Below are 19195 nucleotides of genomic sequence, written 5' to 3'. Positions count from 1 at the left end.
TCGGCCCTGTCTCCCCCGCGTGGTCCGACGTGACGCCGTCGGGTGTGCGCTGGGGACCGGAGCGGGAGGGGCAGCTCCTCATCCCACCTCCAGGAAGTCAAACTGAAGGGAGGAGGGCAAACTCGGAGAGGCGGGGCTCGGTGCCACGCAGAAGCCGGGACGACCCGCGGCCCCCCACCCCGACCGGGTCCTAGATCCGGGATACCAGCGCTGGCCGCGGGGTCCGCGCGCGCTCTCAGCCAGATGGCGGACCCCTGCCCAGATCGTGAATCAGAGCCCGAATCCGTGTTCCCGCGGGAAGTCGGGCTCTTCGCGGACTCTTACTCGGAGAGGAGCCGGTTCTGTTTCTGTGGGCACGTGCTGAGCATCACACAGAACTTCGGGTCCCGCCTTGGGGTGGCGGCGCGCGTGTGGGACGCGGTGAGGAGTGGGCGGCTCTGGGCGAGAGTCCCCGGGAGGTCCGGACCCCGGACTCTCCCTCTTCCATATGGAAACATCCCCGCGACAGTCTTTTTCTCTCTCTTCCCTCTTTTTCCTCCGTAGGCTCTGAGCCTGTGCAACTATTTTGAAAGTCAAAATGTGGATTTCCGAGGCAAGAAAGTGATTGAACTAGGCGCAGGGACGGGCATCGTGGGGATCTTGGCCGCGCTGCAGGGTGCGTGATCTTTGTGGCGGGAATGGGCGGGGGGGCTGGGTGGTGGAGAAATTGTCACTCCCTGGATTCTTGGGAGAGGGGAGTGATTTGCGACCAGACCAGTCTCTTTTTAACAAACTGTGTGCGTGTGTGTGCCCTTTCTGTGTGCCAGAGAAAACACCCAGAGTGGTTGATTTGGGGGCAGGAAATAAAAACCGGGCAGGCCTTAGTAGGAGTTTTTTTTTACCCTTTTGCGCTTTGTGATTTCATGAATAATGCTGTCACTTAAAACCACCTTTGCTTTCGACATGGTATTTTGTCAAAATTCATCTTTGGGGGCATTCTGTAGGGGGAGCAATCTGCATGTATTAAACCTGAGGAGTGCTTTATAACTTTATTATGAATAGATATTAGATTTTTAAGGTTTTGACTACTTGGGAGAAATAAAGATGAATTCTCGAGGGTTAGGGTGTTTTTTGTGGGGCAAGTGGGGTAGGAATTAGGCATCGCAGACTTGGGAAAGGAAAAAGTAAGGAAAATTTTGCTTCACTTTTGTCAAGGATCCAAAACTACAAAGGAAACAGTTCCTCAATTTATGATCTAATGGGCAGGCACAACCTCACATCCAAAACATTCATTTAAAACACTTATGATGTCATCTCCCTAGTAATGCCAATGTCTTTGTTATCGGGAACACAACTAGGTCACATTCAGGGAAGTCTTCCCAGAGGCAGGCATTCATTCTTGTATTCATTCAGTCAATATCTATTTGGAGTCTTCTATCGTGCCAGGTACTGGGATACAACAGTGAGTGAGACAGCTCTCCTGTTTCCGAGGAGCTTATGGTCTTGTGGGGAAGGTGGGGGAATTATGCCGATGTATGCACAGAGCAAGTGGACATGCTCTGGCTATGTCTTCCTTGACTCCCTGGGACTTCAGAGAGAAGCACTGTCAGATGAGAAGGTGAACAGTGCAAACGCAGCAGGCTCACAAAGAACCAAGGGAGTGTTAAAAGCAATTTTCCATGAAGGAAGAGCGGAGAAGAGGTGTGCGGTTATGCTAAAATGGGAGAAAAGTGTGTAATATGGATGGGAGCACCTACTTCCTTTTGCTCAAAGACTGGCTTCTCCTCCTTTGCCGCCTTTCCAGCTGCCAAGTAAGAAATCTGGCTGTCATCTTGTCCCTGGCCTTCTCCCGCTCACATCCCGGCAGTCAGTCAGATCTGTGGGTCCTAGGTCCTTAATATTTCCCCAATTGTCTGCTCCTCTTCCTACCATCTCCAGTTCAGGCCACTGTTGTTTCTTCCTTGGGTTTTCACAAGTGTCTTCAAGCTTTCCCATGGGAAGGTGAGCATGCTGGAACTAGATCTTGTGTTCTTCCTGCACACAGGCTGTTTCTCCTTCAGGCTTCCCCATCTCAGTGAATCAAACTATCATCCACCCAGTGGGAAACCTAGATATCACCTTTGACATGCCCCTTTTTCTCACCCCCATAGCCATTACTCAAGTCCTACTGATTTTATCTTCTAAAAATCTCTCGAATGTCACGTTTCTCCATCGACACTGATGGCTCCCCAGTCCATGCCACCACGGTCGCTTGCCTGCACTGCTGCATTTAGGCCAACTTGTCTTTCTGCTTTACTCTTTGCCCCCACCTAGACCTCTGCCCACTCTACCCAGCAGAGTGATCTTTTCAAGATGCAGCTGTAATCACCTCTCACTCCCATCTTTCAATGACTTCTTGTTCTTTCAAGACCAAACCAATACCTTTAGCATGGCCTCCAAGGTCCTGCCTCCCTCTCTGGCTTCTTTCTGTGCCTCTCCCTCCCTTGTGCTCCTCGTGTTGTCTGTTACCCGTCTCTCAGGGCCTCAAGTCTGTCTTGATGTTCCCATCCGTGGAGTCGTCATACAGACTGTACTCTGTGCCTGGAATCCTTGGACCGCCTGGTTAATTCATATGCATCCTTTAGTGCTCAGCTCAAACATCACTTCCAAGGGAAGGCCTCTTTGATATCCCCACCTCCAGGTTAGTTTAGGCCCTCCTAGTATCTATACAACCGTGCTGACCGGTTTCTTTTTGATTTTGTCGTTACTAACCTTAGGCAAGTCCTTAACTGCTGCCCAGCTAGTCTATTACACTTCCCTTGTCCACGTATTCTTCTGCTCTCCCAAACATCTGTTTCTTACCTTCTTGCCCTTCAAACCTCTACGTGCCTCCTCCTGTCTTCACCCTCAACTGATGACTTTGTTGCCCATCTCTTCTGATTGCTTCTCTTTTCTTATAGAACATGTTCACATGTTCCTATCACAATGTTTACTCACCTAACCGCCCGTGTCTATTTTAAGTGTTGCCTTCTCTCCTGTTACCATGGATAAACACTCTGTGCCCCTAGCTAAGGTCAAGCCCTCCATTTGTCACAAGACCCTGAACCTTCTCATCTACTCAAAGACATTGTTGCAGCAAACCTCCTCCCCATCCCCAGTCCCTCCTGCGTTATCAGTTTTTCCTTTTCTCTGGAACATTCTGAATAGACACACATACCCCTATATACATCTATAAATATGCTCTATTTGCTCTTAGGAAAAACTGTTGTCCTACATATTCTTTTAGTTACCACCCCATTTCTCTGTTCTGCATTACAACAAAACTCAAAAGAGTTAATCCTCTTCGTCTGTAGTACCTCTCTTACTCTTCTTCCCTCAGTCCATTCCACATTCCTGCCCCCAGTCGCAGCAGTCAAGGTGGTGAGCTTCATTTCCAACTCCATGTTGGTAAGTACAGGAGTCGGTGATGAGCCCACTTGACTTGCCTTTGCAGCATTTGACTCTCCCTCCTCCTTGACATGCTTCCTTTCATTTCCAGGGTACCACACTTCTGCTTTCTGCCCACCTCACTGGCACTCTTTTCCAGTCTCCTTTGTTGGTTCCTTTTCCTCTTGACAACTAGAAGTTTGAGTGCCCCAGAGCTCAGGAGTAGTCCTTTGACCCCTTCCCTTTTCTGTCTACACTCCCCAGCAATCCCATCACCTCATGGCTTTAAATGCCCTTTCTGTGCTCATGACCCTATAACTCCCATTTCCATCTCCAGATTTGTTTGTGGAACGTCCTACCTACCCGATATCTTCATGTGATTGTCTGATGGGCATCTCACACTTAGACAGAAACTCATGATCTTCCTGCCCAGTCCTGCCCCTCCTACAGCCTTCTCCGCTGAGTAAATAGCAATTCGGTCTTCTAGTTAGTCGGGTCAAACATCCTCCTTCTCTAGTTTTGTGTGTCCAGTCTCTCAGCAAATCCTGTTGACTGTACCTTCAGAATCATTCAGGATCTGAGCACTTCTTAGATGTGGCTAATGCCTTGGTTCAAATGAGCATCACGTCTCACCTGGGTCACTCTAGCTGCCTCCTAACTGGTCTCTTTGCTTTTGACCTTGCCCCTCTGCTGTCCTTTCTCATCACAGCAGTCAGAGTGATCCTTTTATTCATTTGTTTATTTCAAAGATTTTTATTTGTTGGTTTATTTATTTTAGAGAGCGGGGGGAGGGGCAGAGGGAGAGGGAGAGAGAGCCTCTCCAGCAGACTCTGCTCCAGCCACTGGTCTTCCTGCTCTTTCTCAGACCTGCTGACACTCTCCTGCCTCAAGGTCTTTGCACTTGTTAGTCCCTTATTTGGTACATTTAGCCTGAGAGGTCCACATGGTTTGCTCCATCATTTCCTTCAGGTCTTTGCCCAAACATAATCTGTTGAGTGAGGTTTTTCCTAACGACTCAATTTAAAATTACATTCCCTGCCCCATCCTTGAAGTGAAATTCTTACCCCCTTCTCTGCTTAATGCTTCACCATAGTATCTGATGTACAGTGTATTTTCTTTGATTTGTTTGTTGCCCATTTTTTGCCACTAGACTGTAATCCCTATGAGGGGAGGGATTCTTATCTGAGTGGTTCACTGCTATATTCTCAGCACCTGGCATAGAGACACATAATAAATATTAATGAATGAATGAATTCTTAATACTTTCTGTGTCTGTAACAGTCGTCATGATCATGATTAGTTTTACAGTACCTAGTGTGTCTCTACCTCTCTAATAAAACTCAAGGAAGGCTGAGGTTTTATCTTGCTCACCACTGTGCTGCCAGAACTTAGTAGGGGCTCAGTACATATATTTCTTGCATGAATGCAGCTTTCTGAGGTGCTAATCTGATTATCTTCACTCTCTGCTTCTACCTATAAAACATACCACCGTCAGGATCAAGCCTGAGTCTCTTTAGCATGTCATCATTATCCTCAGGTCTTGATTCTTTTCTCCTTCCTTCCACATCCCCTAAGGTTCATCCTTCCTTGAATATGCATTGCTCTCGCCCCCAGGCCTTGAACTTTTTGTTCTCTGCTTGGAAAGCTCCACCTAACTAACTCCTACTTGTCCTTTAAGGCTCGCTGAGGCCACGTCTTCTGGGAAGCTTTCCAGACCCATGAAGTTGGGTTTGGGTAAGTAGGGGCTGGATACATACATAGTCTCTCTCCAGCTTAGTCCTGCCCAGGCTTCTGCTGACACCTGACAGTTGTGTGTTGGGCAGAGAGGTTGAAGATTAACTCCGAGACAACGTTGATGTTGTAAAATGTGGAGTAACGAGCATGGCAGGGGGCGAGACGGAGGTTAGGGTACTAAAAGCCGAAGTGCACACTCTGGGCTGTCAAAACACCGTCCTCTGTAGGAGCCGAGACTCCTTGGTTGGTCGGTCTGACTTGCATTTCTCCTCCTTCCTCTCTCTCAGGGGGGGATGTTACCATCACTGACCTGCCCCTGGCCCTAGAGCAGATCCAGGGCAACGTCCAGGCCAATGTGCCAGCTGGAGGCCAGGCCCAGGTCCGCGCCTTGTCCTGGGGGATTGACCAGCATGTCTTCCCTGGAGACTATGACCTGGTGCTGGGGGCTGATATCGTGTACTTGGAGCCCACCTTCCCACTGCTGCTGGGCACTCTCCAACACCTGTGCGGGCCCCATGGCACCATCTATCTGGCCTCCAAGATGAGAGAGGAGCACGGGACAGAGAGCTTCTTTCAGCACCTCCTGCCCCAGCATTTCCAACTGGAGCTGGCCCAGCGGGATGAGGATGAGAATGTCAACATCTATAGGGCCAGGCACAGGGAACCAAGACCTGCTTGACATTACCCTTCTGCTCCTCTGAACCCCTTGTCCTAAGAAAGGAACTGCTGTATCTCCAAAGCCATAAACACGAGGAAGAAAAGTATGGGTTTCCCTTGCTTCTCTCTTTCCTCCTTCCCTCTTTGTTGCCCCAGATACTCTTGGGCTGATGCCGAGAGGTGCCTGCTTGCTAGGAATCTTAGAGCCCTAATAGCACTGGGTTAGAGCACAAAGAGAGTTCCCAGTTCCTGTTCTCAGAGGACAAAACGAGGAAGGTGTCCAGGATTTTTAGGGGTGGGGGAGGCAAATGGGAAGTGAGATCAGTGGCTGCAGAGAGACCGTCCCTGAACCCTTCTAGTCCTGCTGTTGTTTTTTTTTATACAGAATGGACTTTTTTTCCCCCTGCCAGATTCGAATGGAATTTTTTTTTAAAGGGAAAGAAGATCATCTCTGCATCCAATGAACTCATGCTTTTGCTGGGGGCCTAGGAAGGAAGAAACCTCAGACTGCACACTTCTTGCTTCTGGAGACAGAGTCTGGTGGGACCATGGCTCTAACTGGGCCAAGTCCTGCCTGCCCTGATGCTGGGGATAGGCAGCAGAGCTGTCCTTTGGACTACAGCTTCTTCTGCCTTTTTGGAGCTGGAACCGTGATCACTAAGTACTGGGTTCTTCTCACCTTTGAGTTTTCCTTAGGTTTCCAAGCCCTGTCCTTCCTTGCTAACGTGTTTTGTCTTCACCTTTTTCTCTTCCCACTGCGCTACCTCTGCTTGGGGCTCTCTTTTACTCCTTGGGCCACATATCACCTCCTCTGGACTCCTGGCCTCCATTCTCTCCCTTTGAAGCCACTTATCAAACTCTTTTTGATCTTCCCAAATCAGCTCTGATGAGCTTCTGATGCTTACAGCAAGAGTAAGCTCCTTGGCTTGGTTCTCAGTCTATCCTGTGTGATCCCAAATTACCCTTCTATTTCATTTTCAACTGGTTTCCTACATGTATTGCAACCTCTGGACAAATTCCAAATGTCTACTCTTTGTTCCCTATTTCTACACCCAAATCCTTGTTTTCTTCATTCTTTTTGGTGATTCCCTGCCTGGAAGGGCTATTTCTACCTGTCAAAATCTTTATTACTTTTTGCCTCTTTCCTGAAAAAAGCTTTTACGGAGCCTCCTGTTTGGTTGTGATTTCTTTCTCCCTGGAGACCCTTTCACTGTTTGTTCATCTTATGGGACTTACCTTGTCTTGTGTGGTCACTTGTCTGTTCCCTATTTTCTCACCATTAGATTACCTTGGAGGGTAGGGCTGTGGTTTACTCTTCTCTAATTCCCTGAAGCCTATCACAGTTCCTGGCATACAGTAGATGTTCAGTAAATACTTGGCCCACTCAACAAATATTTACAGGGTTTGTTGAAAGGACTCCACCCCTACTTCCCCAGGTGCCCTTGGCCAATTTTCTCACCCCCCCCCACCTCACAAGTTTGTCATGAGTCCTAAATGGATGACTATGAAAGATGAACGGAAATAAAGAAACATAAAATGTTGCCACATGTCTCGAATTGTTATTTTGCGACAACTATGTCTCATGGTTTCTGTTATTTTACCTACGGCGGGGGTTGGGGGGGTAATTCCCTTGTGAAATACAATCTCCGAAAGCGAAGTAGAAGCAGCGAGTGTGCCCACCCCGGCCAGCAGGTGGCGCCGTCCTCGCTTGGCGCGTTGCGGTTGGAGAGGTTTGGCCCTGCCGCCGCGCCGTAGGCCTGTGGCCTCACTGGTGCGCCGGCCGGCGACAGTGTCCTCTGGGGCCAGAGAGATGTCGCTGCTGCGGTCGTTGCGCCTCTACCTGGCCGCGTGGGCCGGGAGCTGCCCGGTGAGGGTTCTGGGTCCTCCCCCCGCCGCTCCGCCTTCCTTGCAGATCTGTGCACTCGGAACGCTGCCTTCCCTTCCTCCGTCCCCCGTTCGACGCCATCCCACCCTTCCCCGCTCCTTTTCTCTGCGCGGTCCAACCCCCCCCCCCCCGCCCCCCGCCGTTGGCTGCCTTCTCCCAGCCTCGGAGACCCAGTGTCTCGACGTGCTCTGCAGCCCCCGGAGCTCCTGGCTGCTTCCTGCTTCTCATCCCTTTCTTCTTACCTCTGCAGGCGGGACCCCTTCTGCTTCAGGCGCCTCAGCCGTGGCACACATTTCACACTGGGCCCCGGCTCTCTTCCTCGGCCTCCAGCAAGGAGCTCCTCATGAAGCTACGGCGAAAAACAGGCTACTCCTTTGTAAACTGCAAGAAAGCTCTGGAGACTTGTGGCGGGGATCTCAAACAGGTGTGGGGGAGGAGGGCGAGGGGAGCAGGGCGGGGCACTAGGGCTCGACCTCAGTCTCTCAGGGAGGTGCTGCTGGGGCGCAGTAAATTAGACCTGCTGCGCAGGGACCCATAACTGCAGAACTGCAGATAGGATTCTGACTTAAGTGACAATCTCACCCTTTGACTGTGTTTTGATTCCGGAAGCCGTTAACTCAGGATCCCATGGTTAACAAACTTTATTCCAGGCACCACATGCTGTTTCCTGCTGCTTGGAGCCCAAAGGGCTTGTGTGGGCTTTGGGAGTTAGACGGACCAGGACTCAAAACTGTGGTGCCCTCACTCTAACCCTGTGATCTTGGATACCTTAATCTTTCAGAGTTGCATTGTTCTGGTCCGTATAATAAAAATACTACTGTCTGCTCCATAGGGTTGTTGTGAAGATTAAATTTATCCAAAGCACCAGGCACAATGCCTGATTTTTGGCATTCAGTGGTAGGCTGCCAGTAATCGATAGATTGCTTTAGTTTCCATTATAGGACTGAAGAGCAGAAAGACTTAGGGAACCTGAACATATTTTAGAGCTCCGTTCAGTTCTAAATTCTATGACTTTGTCATCTGCCCTATTTTTAATTTATAGGCAGAGAGCTGGCTCCACAAACAGGCCCAGAAGGAAGGCTGGAGCAGAGCTGCCAAACTCCATGGCAGGAAGACTAAAGAAGGTCTGATTGGGCTGCTTCAGGATGGAAACACAACTGTGTTAGTAGAGGTGAGTTGTTGGAATTCTAGATGACCAGGAACAGCTGCCCCTTGGGTGGAAAGCTTTTTGGTAGACCCTTTGCATCCTTCAAGAAGAGGTGTTTGAGAACCACAAAAGGTTGTTAGAATTGAACTGGTGAGACCACAGTTATTGTAAATTCACTTATGTATAGAAATACACAGGTGTGTTGACGATTAAATGTCTAGAAGTCAAAAAGATTACAGATATCCCCCCCTTTTCGAAAGTTCCAGTTATACACTTTGCTTTTACAAAAGGTTCTTTGTACCTGTTTTTGTTTTTTGTTAACCAAAAGAAATTCAAAGAGTACTTTCACTTTTATGAAAAAAGGCAAATAGCATTCAGTGTTGGTTTTGTACTGAGTCCTTATAGAGGCAGGGGGCACCCCAGCAGTAAGAGTTGCCCCGCCAGACTACCCCCCTGCCCCCCACAAACTACACTCAGCATCAAGCCGCCATAGCTTTGAACTTTGTGAGCATCTGTGCTCTAGGTCTTATTTTGTGCATCCATGTCCATATGAATTAATGGTAATTGATTTTTTGCTTTATGCCATTTTGGCTTACAAAAGGTTTCATAGGAACACTACTTTCAGATAGTGGGGCAAACCTGTACTTCTAAATGTGAGTCCTGCAGCCTTATACCTTGCCACTGATTGTTTCCTGGAACAGTTACATTTTAAAGCTAGGAGTTACATTAATTAGTTGATGGATAGCATATAGCTGTTTCAGAGGAGGTTTAGGGGCCTCAACTGGTGAAGAATCAGGTGTGGATTAGTTTAGAGTGAGAAAAGGAGATAAGCATACTGATAGCAAAAGTGGTTTGGTGTTGGAGGAGGCTGGCGAATGAGGTGATGATGGCCTGCAGCCACAGGCAAGTGGTGAAGTGTAGTGAGTCCTTTGGGGACATTATGGAACCATCTTTTGAACATGCGGGTCATTGCTAACTCATTGGCAGAGCAGGAATCACTGCATTCAGTTTCTGGCCTCTAACTAGGAGAGGGATTGAAGCCTTAAAATTCTAGGGTCACTTATTTCTGTTTTGTTGAGTCTGCAGCCTGTTTTGCAGTACCTTGGTTTACTCTTCAATTTTAAGGCACTTTTGCAGACTGTCTGTAAATAGCTTATACAACAATATCAATTTGTTCCTACCAGGTAAACTGTGAGACAGATTTTGTTTCCAGAAATTTAAAATTTCAGCAGTTGGTCCAGCAAGTCGCCCTGGGGACCCTGTTGCATTGTCAGAACCTAAAGGATCAACTCTCTACATACAGTAAAGTGAGTTTTGGGATTGTCTGTCAATATGCTGGATTTACACACACACCCCTTTCTTAGGGTCTTTGCTGTTCCCGTTTTTTTCAGACATTCTCATGTCTCACTCCCTTACTTCATGTCCCTGTGTAAATGTTATCTCTTTGGAGAGGAGTATCCTTCCTGTTGCTCTATCCCTTTATTTTGCTTCATTGAAAAATTTTTGTTATAATATTCTATATCTATTATGTTTTTACTTGTTTGTATGTTGTTTGTCTTCCCCAATAGAATGTGAGCTTCGTGAGGCAGAGAATTTGTCTTTTCACCACTGTGTCTCTGGTGAAAGAGGAATGGGGCCAGCATTTGGTTGGGGCTTATAAAATCTGTTGAGTGAATGAATGAACGAATGGCACTGGGGTAGAGTCTATCAAATCACGTGAAGCTTTTCTTTCAAGTTTTTTTTTTTTTAATTTATTCATTTGATACAGAGAGATACAGAGAGAGAGCATGAGCAGGGAGAGAGGCAGAGGGAGAGGGAGAAGCAGACTCCCTGCTGAGCTGGGAGCCTGATGTGGGACTTGATCCCAGGACCCTGGGATCATGACCTGAGTGGAAGGCAGACGCTTAGCTATCTGAGCCACCCAGGTGCCCCATTTTTTTTTTTTTTTTTTAAAGACCTGTCCATTCTAGAGAGCGAGACTGTGCACCCGAGTTTGGGGGAGGGGCGAGGGAGAGAATCCCAAGCACACTCCCTGCCAAGGGTGGAGCCCCATGCAGGGCTCCAGACTCCCTGGGGTGGAGGCACCTCGGTGCGGGCCTCGATCCTTTCTTGACAAGACCTGAGCTGAGGGCACCTGGGTGGCTCAGTTGTTTAAGAAACTGCCTTTGGCTCAGGTCATGATCCTGGAGTCCTGGGATCGAGTCCTGCATCAGGCTCCCTGCTTGGCGGGGAGTCTGCTTCTCCCTCTGACCCTCGCCCCTCTCATGCTCTATCTCATTCTCTCTCTCTCTCAAATAAATAAATAAAATCTTTAAAAAAAAAAAAAAAAGACCTGAGCTGAAATCAAGAGCTGGAAACTTACCGACTGAGCCACCTGGGCACCCCAATCAGGTGAAGCTTTGTATTCAGAAATCTAGAATGGCCTGAGGGAAGGATTTCTTTCTTTCTTTCTTTTTTTTTTTTTTTTAAGGAAAGGATTTGTAAATACAGATACTGGAGAAGGCACAGTTTAGGAGAATAAGCATATTCTTGTCCATAGGAGGACCAGGATGGAATTATATCAGTCTGCCTTTGATTGATCCTTATTATCAAGGCAAAAACAAAACAGCTACTCACAGTAGTTTTGTGTGTGTGTGTGTGTGTGTGTGTGTTTAGTACTACTTTCTTCTCCTACTTATCTTTCTTTTGAGATCTTGTGGTAAATATTAATTATTACTGGCCATTAAATAGTCATTATATGGAAAACCATGTGGAGATTATATTTTAGAATTGTATTGAGTAGATGAACACCTTGAACTAGAAGTTCTAATCTTTTTCCTTCCTTCCTTCCTTCCTTTTTCTTTCCTCCCAACATGGGGCTCAAACTCACAACCCCAGGATTAAGAGTCACATGCTCTACCAACTGAGCCCGCCAGACACACCGAGAAGTTTTTTTTTTAATTTTAAATTTTAATTTAATTTAATTTTTTTATTATGTTCAATTAGCCAACATATAGACACCTAGAAGTTCTAATCTTGACTTTGCTAGTAACTCTATTTGTAACCCTGAGCCATTCACATACTTTACTCTTTCATTATCTGTAACAAGAAATTTTGGTTCATTTTAGCTTCATTTATTTTTTTTCTCTTTTGGTCTTTAATTTTTTTTAACTTTTATTTTGAAAAAAATTCAAACTTAAAGTTGCCAGTGTTCTGCAGTAAGCTACATTGTACTTTCATCTAGATTCACCATTTGTTAACATTTTGACACATTTGCTTTATTACTTTTTATACTCATTGTTATCATCACTATTTTATTTTATTTTACTTTATTTTTAAGTAACCTCTATACCCAACGTGGGGCTGGAACTCACAACACCAAGATCAAGAGTTGCATGCTCAACCAACTGAGCCAGCTAGGTGTCTCATCACTATTTAAAAAAAATTTTTGCAAATATGTTGCAGACATCAGGACCCTTATTCCCTTGAATAGGTTGTCTCCTAAAAATTACATTCTCCTGTGTAACCACAGTACAGTAATCACATTCAAGAATTTTAACACTTACATAATATTTTTATTTTTATAATATATGATATATATTCATATTTTGCCAGCTAGCACTTTTTCTTCTGATCCAGGATCCAGTCCAGTATCATGTGTTGCAATTAGTTGTCATGTATGTTTTTTTTTTAATTTTTTATTGTTATGTTAATCACCATATATTACATCATTAGTTTTTGGAGTTGTCATGTATGTTTAGTGTCCTTTCTTTCTCAGCCTTTCTGTCTTTCATTACATTGACCTTTTTTTTAAGATTTTATTTTTATTTTATTTTATTTTTTATTTTTTTTAAAGATTTTATTTATTTATTTGACACAGAGAGAGAGAGAGAGAGGGAGAGAGCACGAGCAGGGGGAACGGCAGGCAGAGGGAGAAGCAGGCTTCTTCCTGCATGAGCAGGGAGCCCGATGTGGGGCTCGATCCCAGGACCCTGGGATCATGGCCTGAGCTGAAGGCAGCGGTTTTAACCAACTGAGCCACCCAGGCGCCCCTATTTTATTTTTTTTTTTAAAGAATTTATTTATTTGAGAGAGAGAATGAGAGAGAGAGAGCACGAGAGGGAAGAGGATCAGAGGGAGAAGCAGACTCCCTGCTGAGCAGGGAGCCCGATGTGGGACTTGATCCTGGGACTCCAGGATCATGACTTGAGCTGAAGGCAGTCGCTTAACCAACTGAACCACCCAGGCGCCCTTATTTATTTATTTTTAAAAGATTTTATTTATTTATTTGACAGAGAGAGAGGGGGAGAGAGCAAGAGAGCACAAGCAGGGGGAGCTGCCCAGGGAGAAGGAGAAGCAGACTCCCCGCTGAGCAGGGAGACATTCAACCGACTGAGCCACCCAGGTGCCCCAAGATTTTATTTTTAAATAATCTCCATACCCAAGGTGGGGCTTGAACCTACAGCCCCGAGATCAAGAGTTACATACTCTTCTGACTCAGCCAGTCAGGTGCCCTGCATTGACATTTTTGAAGAGTAGAAAACAGTATTGTAGACTGTCCTTTAATTTGGGTTTGTCTGATGTTTCTTCATAGAGTATGGGTTTTTAGTATGAATATTAAATTATCTTGTATTTTTCTCAGAATATCACATCAGGAGGCATGTAATGATCGTTGGTCCCATTATTGATGGTGTTTTTTTTTATTTTTTTTTAAGATTTTATTTATTTATTTGAGAGAGGAAGCATGAGAGAGAGCACACAAACAGGGAGAGGGGCAGAGGAAGAGGGAGAAGCAGACTCCTCACTGAGCAGGGTGCCCAACTTGGGGCTCAATCCCAGGACCCCAGGATCATGACCTGAGCCATAGGCAGACACTTAACCAACTGAGCCACCCAGGTGCCCCTGATGATGTTAATTTTTAAAAAATTTTATCTTTTTATTTTTTTAAAGATTTTATTTCTTTATTCATGAGAGACAGAGAAAGAGAGAGAAGCAGAGGGAGAAGCAGGCTCCCAAGGAGTAGGGAGCCTGATGCGGGACTCGATCCCAGGACCCTGGGATCATGACCTGAGCCGAAGGCAGATGCTTAACCATCTGAGCCACCCAGGCACCCTATCTTTTTATTTTAGAGAGAGGGAGAGTGAGAACGAGCTTGTGCCTAAGGGGAGGGGCAGAGGGAGAAGGAGAGAGAGAATCTCAAGCAGACTCTGCACTGAGCGTGGAGCCCAACCTGGGGCTCAGTCCCACAACCCTGGGATCGTGACCTGAGCTGGAATCGAGTCGGATGCTCAACCAACGAGTCACCCTCTCGTCCCTGATGATGTTAGTTTTGGTCTCTTCTTGGTTAGGGTAGTATCTTTCAGGTTTCTCCACTGTGAAGTTATTATGTTCCTCTTTGTAATTAACACGTAATCTGTATGGGAGATTCTTTGAGACTGTGTAAGTGTCCAGTTCCCCAAAAAGCTTTTACCTGAAAGTATTAGCATCCATTGATGGCTCTTGTCAGGATCAGATATTACTATGAGAGTTGCATAATGGTTACTTTTCTAACTCTTATGATTTCTTTTACGTGTGTTTTATTAGTTGGCATTCCACTGTAAGAGACTTCTCTTTTCTCTATGTTTAGTACTTAGTACTGACATTGACTCATAGATTCTTATTTTATACAGTAAATTATAACTCATTTTATAATCCATTATTCAGTTTGATGTTCAAATTATTCCTGGATTTGACCAGTGTAAGCTGGCTTTGTTGACCTTTTGCAGTGTATTGATTATTTTTGAGTATTTCCTTACTTTTTGGCATAACAAGATATTCTGGGCCTATGTCATACTTTCTTTGCCCCACCCGTGGAATCAGCCACTTCTCCAAGGAGTCCTGATCATTTTTAATGGGGGAATAGTTTTTAGAAACCAAGATGTGGACATTAGGTATGCTTATTTCTACTGAGATGTCATTGGTGCTCTGCTCTTTCAGCAGACAGATGCAGGAAGTGTGTGTGTGTGTGTGTTTCAGTTCTAATCAGGCATCCCAGGTTCTTCCTTTCCTTCCCCAGTTCTATATTTGTATCTTCCTTCTCCCACAGCTAGTACACTGGCTCTTAGCAACTCCAGTGTTTACTTATTTTCTCATTGTTCTAATACACACTAAATTGTTTTAGTGACTATACCTGGCAACTGCAAATAACAAACCTATTAAGGAGTTCAAGATTTCTTTGACGTTCTTTTTGTCTTTACATTGAAGTTATATGGCCAAAGGACTGTATTGAAAGTTACTGGATTAGTTTTTCCCCCCCTTCTGTGAAGTTACATTATTCATTTGAAATTCAGTTAGTGTCTTATGTTTCTGTGTAGTTAATTTTGGTTTTACCCCCAAATTCTTGTTAATCTAATTTTGTTTTTGAATATGTAAAACATAAACAGGATTCTGAAAGTTAAAGCTGTAAATACACACACACACCCCCCCACACACACACCCACCCACCCACACACCTCACTCCTTCTCTCCCTTCTACCTTATTCTTGTCTACTCCTGTAGATAACCAGTTTCGTTGGTTTGGGGTATCCTTTAAGTCTTTTTTTGCAAAAATAGCCTACTTATATAAATGCTTCTTTCTTACACAAATGATAGTATAATATACATGTACTCTTTTTTTTTTTTTTTAAAGATTTATTATTTGAGAGAGAGTGTGCGTGTGCAGGGGGAAGGGGCAAAGGGAGAAGGAGAGAGAGAATCCCCGGCAGACTCCCCGCTGAGTGTGGAGCCCGATGCAGTTGCCCCTATATGTCTACTCTTTTAATTTGTTTTTTTTTACACGTAATAATATAACCTGGAAATACTCTGTAGCAGCTCATACAGATCTTTCTTTTGTGTTCTTTCTTTTTCCCAGCTGCATAGTTTTCCATTATGTGGCTATGCCATGGTTTATTCAACCAGTTTTTTAGCTTTAACGTTTTATGATTGTTTGAAAATACTGTTCCTGATTTCTTGGAAACTACAGTTTAAGAAGTTAGGCCATGCGGGAGTGGGGGGGGGGAATGAGAGGGATGGGGTGGCTGTGTGATGGACATTGGTGTGTATTGTGTAAGACTGATGAATCACAGACCTGTACCCCTGAAACAAATAATACATTATATGTTAATAATTTAAAAAAAAAAAAAAGAAGTTAGGCCAGAGGATGGGATTGAGATGGAATTGGGTGTGGTGCAGTGATAGAATAAAATACTTATAAAAATGGAACTGTTATCAATTTGTAACATCTTTGGCTTAATGAAAATATTCCTTTAGGGGCGCCTTGGTGGCTCAGTGGGTTAGGTGTCTGACTCTTGGTTTCAGCTCAGGTCGTGGTGTCGGGGTCCTGGGATCGAGCCCCGTGTTGGGTTCTGCGTTCAGTGGGGAGTCTGCTTGAAAGTCTCTTCTTCTCCCTTTGCCCCTCCCTTGTGCAGGCACGCTCGCTCTTGTGCGCTCTCTCTCTCAAATAAATAAATAAATCTTTTAAAAAACCCAAAAACATTCATTTATACTTAGTTGTCTTAAATCATTTTTTGAGAAACACACGATTTTTGCCTAGTCTCTTGGTAATTTAAGTAGGACAGAACTGATTTGTTCGTTTTTTTGTGCACTTAGGGCTTCTTGAATTCCTCTGAACTCTCTGAACTTCCGGCTGGGCCCGAGAGAGAGGGCTGTCTCAAGGATCAGCTAGCCTTAGCAATTGGTGAGTATTTGTAAGGATTGTGGGAACTGGAAATTATGAACTGGACCTCCTGTTATCTTTGATATTCCTCCACACCTAGATCAGGAATTGCAAGCTCATGTGCCCACAAGGGTCAGATAATATGAATGTGAGAAGTGGGTTCTGTTGTGCATTAGACATACGTGAGCAGTAGGCTCCCTGAGAAGCCCACACTGCTGAAGGAAACTGTTACCAAGCTCTAGCCAGTTGTTACCTTGGGGTCCCAGCGTTGTCAGAATTTTTAAATTCCTTCAAAAGAATTTAGCTTTGTGTGTAAAAATTTCAGTTTTTAGATGTTTGCAGCTAATTAAAATCATTTTCTGCACTCTGCAGGCTGACCAAACAAAGCATGTCTTTAGGCAGGGATGGCCTTTGACTTCTTCCGGTTGACTACCTCTCTGTACACGGTGGGAGACATACTACATTCAAAGTCATCTCATCGTCTTTACAAAGGGATCCAGGAATATTTGGGGGCATCATGTGTAGGAATTTGATCTCTTTTTTTAGAAAAAGCTGATCCTGAATTTGTGAAAGTTTATTCTTTCAGAACCACTGGCCACAGGAACCACATCTGGATCATCGTGCCAGAACTAGTGGGAGTTTTGCTTTCTTCCCACATGTCCTTGATGGAAGGAGGGGAGTAGGGCTGGGTTGGAGCTTGCTGGGAATTTACTGCTCATCTGACATTTCCAGTCAAGGCATCAATTCTGCTTTTAACAGGTTATCTTGAAATATCTATGATGTTTTAGTGAGTCATGGCCGAGAAACCAGGCAGACAGCTGTGAATGGGACTTATTAAGAAATTCTGGAAGAACCGGGTGTTTCAGCCTTGTCAATTTCTGAGAATTAACTATTGTTCAGATGCTTTGAGTTGTTTTAAGATTTCTTTTGATTTCTCCCCCATTAAGACTTTTAGATATAAACTACGGCTAATGCAGGGATATTTACCTAGATCCCTTTTGGGGTCTCCTAACCCCTTTCCTACCTTTTGGCTTATTTGGAATTATGTTAGAGAGGGTAGCATCCTGAGGAGACAGGGAAACCTGGAATTATTTTTGATTATTAACCTCTGTGGGCAGTTGGGTAGCTCAGTGGGTTAAGTGTCTGCCTTCAGCTCAGGTCATGATCCCAGGGTGCTGGGATCGAGCCCTGGATCGGGCTCCCTGCTCAGCGGGGAGCCTGCTTCTCCCTCTACCCCTCCCCCTCCTCTTGCTCCCACTCCCTCTCACTCTTCAATAAGTAGATCTTTAAAAAAAAACTGAAAATTTTTATTTTTGATGAGAGGAAGTTGAAACTATCTGATGGTATGGGGTTTGGGGTTTTCTGGGGCTTTTAGTTGTGGACTTTTTCCTGCTACAATGGATGAGGAAGAGTTGTCTGTGTCACGTATGGTGATTTTCGGGAAGGATGGTAATTTCAGGGGAAGAAAACACTTAATTGCTTTGGAGTGAGATGTGGGTTTTACTTCCAGCTCTGGCATGTATTAGCTGTGTGAGCTTGGGGGAGGGTAGCTTGAGCTTTCTAAGCCTAAATTTAACACAGTAATGATAGCCAGCATTGGAGTGCTGCTTTGTGCTAGATAATGTAATTAAGTGCGTTTACATGTTACTTTATTTACGTCTCCTTAGAACCCTGCTTTCAGGTTATTTTAAGTGGCATCATCTCCCTGTTGAGGAGGAAACTAAGGCTTGATAAATTTGTAATGGGCTTATGTCACTTGCCTAAGGTCATATAGCCAGTAAAGGGCAGGACTGAGACCTGACTCCAGGGTCTGTGTGACACACCATAGCCTATGTTTTTAAATACCAGTGTGGCACATTGTTGGTGTTCCATAAAGGTATTCTTTATTTCTCCCACCCCTACCCTCTCCTTCCATATACGTTTTCCTCTTTAAACAGCAAATGTTATCTCTCCATCTTACAGCATATTCACAGTGTAAATGCAGAGGACTGTCTTCGACTCAGCCACTTCTATGCATATCTTGGTACTGCCACAGGCATCATATTCTGGAAGCATGTTACTTGTTTTTGCTTTTTTATAGGGAAACTGGGAGAAAACATGACTCTTAAACGAGCTGCATGGGTGAAGGTGCCGGCTGGGTTCTACGTTGGCTCTTACGTCCATGGAGCGATGCACAGCCCGTCGCTCCACAACCTGGTGCTGGGGAAGTACGGGGCCCTGGTCATCTGCGAGACATCTGAACGCAAAGCAGGCCTGGAGGACCTGGGTCGCCGCCTTGGGCAGCATGTGGTGGGCATGGCCCCTCTCTCTGTTGGCTCTTTGGATGATGAGCCTGGTGGGGAGGCGGAAACCAAGATGCTGTCCCAGCCATACTTGCTGGATCCCTCCATCACATTGGGACAGTATGTGCAGCCTCAAGGGGTGTCTGTCGTAGACTTTGTGCGGTTTGAATGTGGGGAAGGCGAAGAGGCAGCAGAAGCTGAATAGGTGCCAGAGACTTGGCCCCAGAAGAAATGTTTCTTCTCAGCTCTGGACATCATTACGAAAAGAAGTTGTTTCCTAAGCCTCTTTGAACCCAGAAGTTGTTTTTCATTGGCGTTTATAAAGAAATGATAGACTCGGTGGGTAAAGTTATGAAATAAAATTGCTATATAATGAAGAGTAGAATCTTTTCCTTGTTTGTGTAATGCTGGGTTTAGCTTTTTTGTGCCTGATT

General features: G+C 45.2%; 2 protein-coding genes across 3 annotated transcripts; both read left to right on the top strand.

The window, feature by feature from the left end:
• Positions 1 to 60: 60 nt before the first annotated feature.
• On the top strand, positions 61 to 7316 carry EEF1AKMT3 (EEF1A lysine methyltransferase 3). Of its 2 annotated transcripts, XR_012380764.1 has the most exons (4): positions 61 to 420; positions 544 to 655; positions 5406 to 5879; positions 6211 to 7316. XR_012380764.1 is itself a non-coding variant. In XM_025883048.2 (3 exons), the coding sequence occupies exons 1-3, from the start codon at positions 244 to 246 to the stop codon at positions 5795 to 5797; spliced, it is 681 nt and encodes a 226-aa protein (XP_025738833.1). In that variant the 5' UTR covers positions 75 to 243; the 3' UTR covers positions 5798 to 7316. The 2 variants fall into 2 exon arrangements, 1 of the variants encoding a protein (XP_025738833.1); XM_025883048.2 differs by having other exon boundaries at positions 75 to 420; positions 5406 to 7316.
• A 202-nt stretch (positions 7317 to 7518) lies between these two features.
• On the top strand, positions 7519 to 19138 carry TSFM (Ts translation elongation factor, mitochondrial). Its single transcript, XM_025883348.2, has 6 exons — positions 7519 to 7642; positions 7911 to 8084; positions 8703 to 8831; positions 9992 to 10114; positions 16413 to 16500; positions 18560 to 19138. The coding sequence occupies exons 1-6, from the start codon at positions 7586 to 7588 to the stop codon at positions 18964 to 18966; spliced, it is 978 nt and encodes a 325-aa protein (XP_025739133.1). The 5' UTR covers positions 7519 to 7585; the 3' UTR covers positions 18967 to 19138.
• Positions 19139 to 19195: the final 57 nt, after the last annotated feature.

The sequence above is a fragment of the Callorhinus ursinus genome, unplaced genomic scaffold, assembly GCF_003265705.2.
Source record: "Callorhinus ursinus isolate GAN/ISIS: 27379988/994484 unplaced genomic scaffold, GSC_fseal_2.0 scaffold14, whole genome shotgun sequence".
Classification (NCBI taxonomy): domain Eukaryota; kingdom Metazoa; phylum Chordata; class Mammalia; order Carnivora; family Otariidae; genus Callorhinus; species Callorhinus ursinus.
This window is presented reverse-complemented; position numbering and strand designations above follow the sequence as displayed.

What these genes read in the sequence shown, in the direction of transcription:
- EEF1AKMT3 (XM_025883048.2), top strand. Translation starts at nt 244, where the DNA reads ATGGCGGACCCCTGCCCAGATCGTGAATCAGAGCCCGAATCCGTGTTC. An exon ending in CGGCGCGCGTGTGGGACGCG is followed by an intron (nt 421 to 543) that starts GTGAGGAGTGGG and finishes TTTCCTCCGTAG; the next exon opens with GCTCTGAGCCTGTGCAACTA. An exon ending in GATCTTGGCCGCGCTGCAGG is followed by an intron (nt 656 to 5,405) that starts GTGCGTGATCTT and finishes CCTCTCTCTCAG; the next exon opens with GGGGGGATGTTACCATCACT.
- TSFM (XM_025883348.2), top strand. Translation starts at nt 7,586, where the DNA reads ATGTCGCTGCTGCGGTCGTTGCGCCTCTACCTGGCCGCGTGGGCCGGG. An exon ending in GTGGCGGGGATCTCAAACAG is followed by an intron (nt 8,085 to 8,702) that starts GTGTGGGGGAGG and finishes TTTAATTTATAG; the next exon opens with GCAGAGAGCTGGCTCCACAA. An exon ending in TCAGCTAGCCTTAGCAATTG is followed by an intron (nt 16,501 to 18,559) that starts GTGAGTATTTGT and finishes GCTTTTTTATAG; the next exon opens with GGAAACTGGGAGAAAACATG.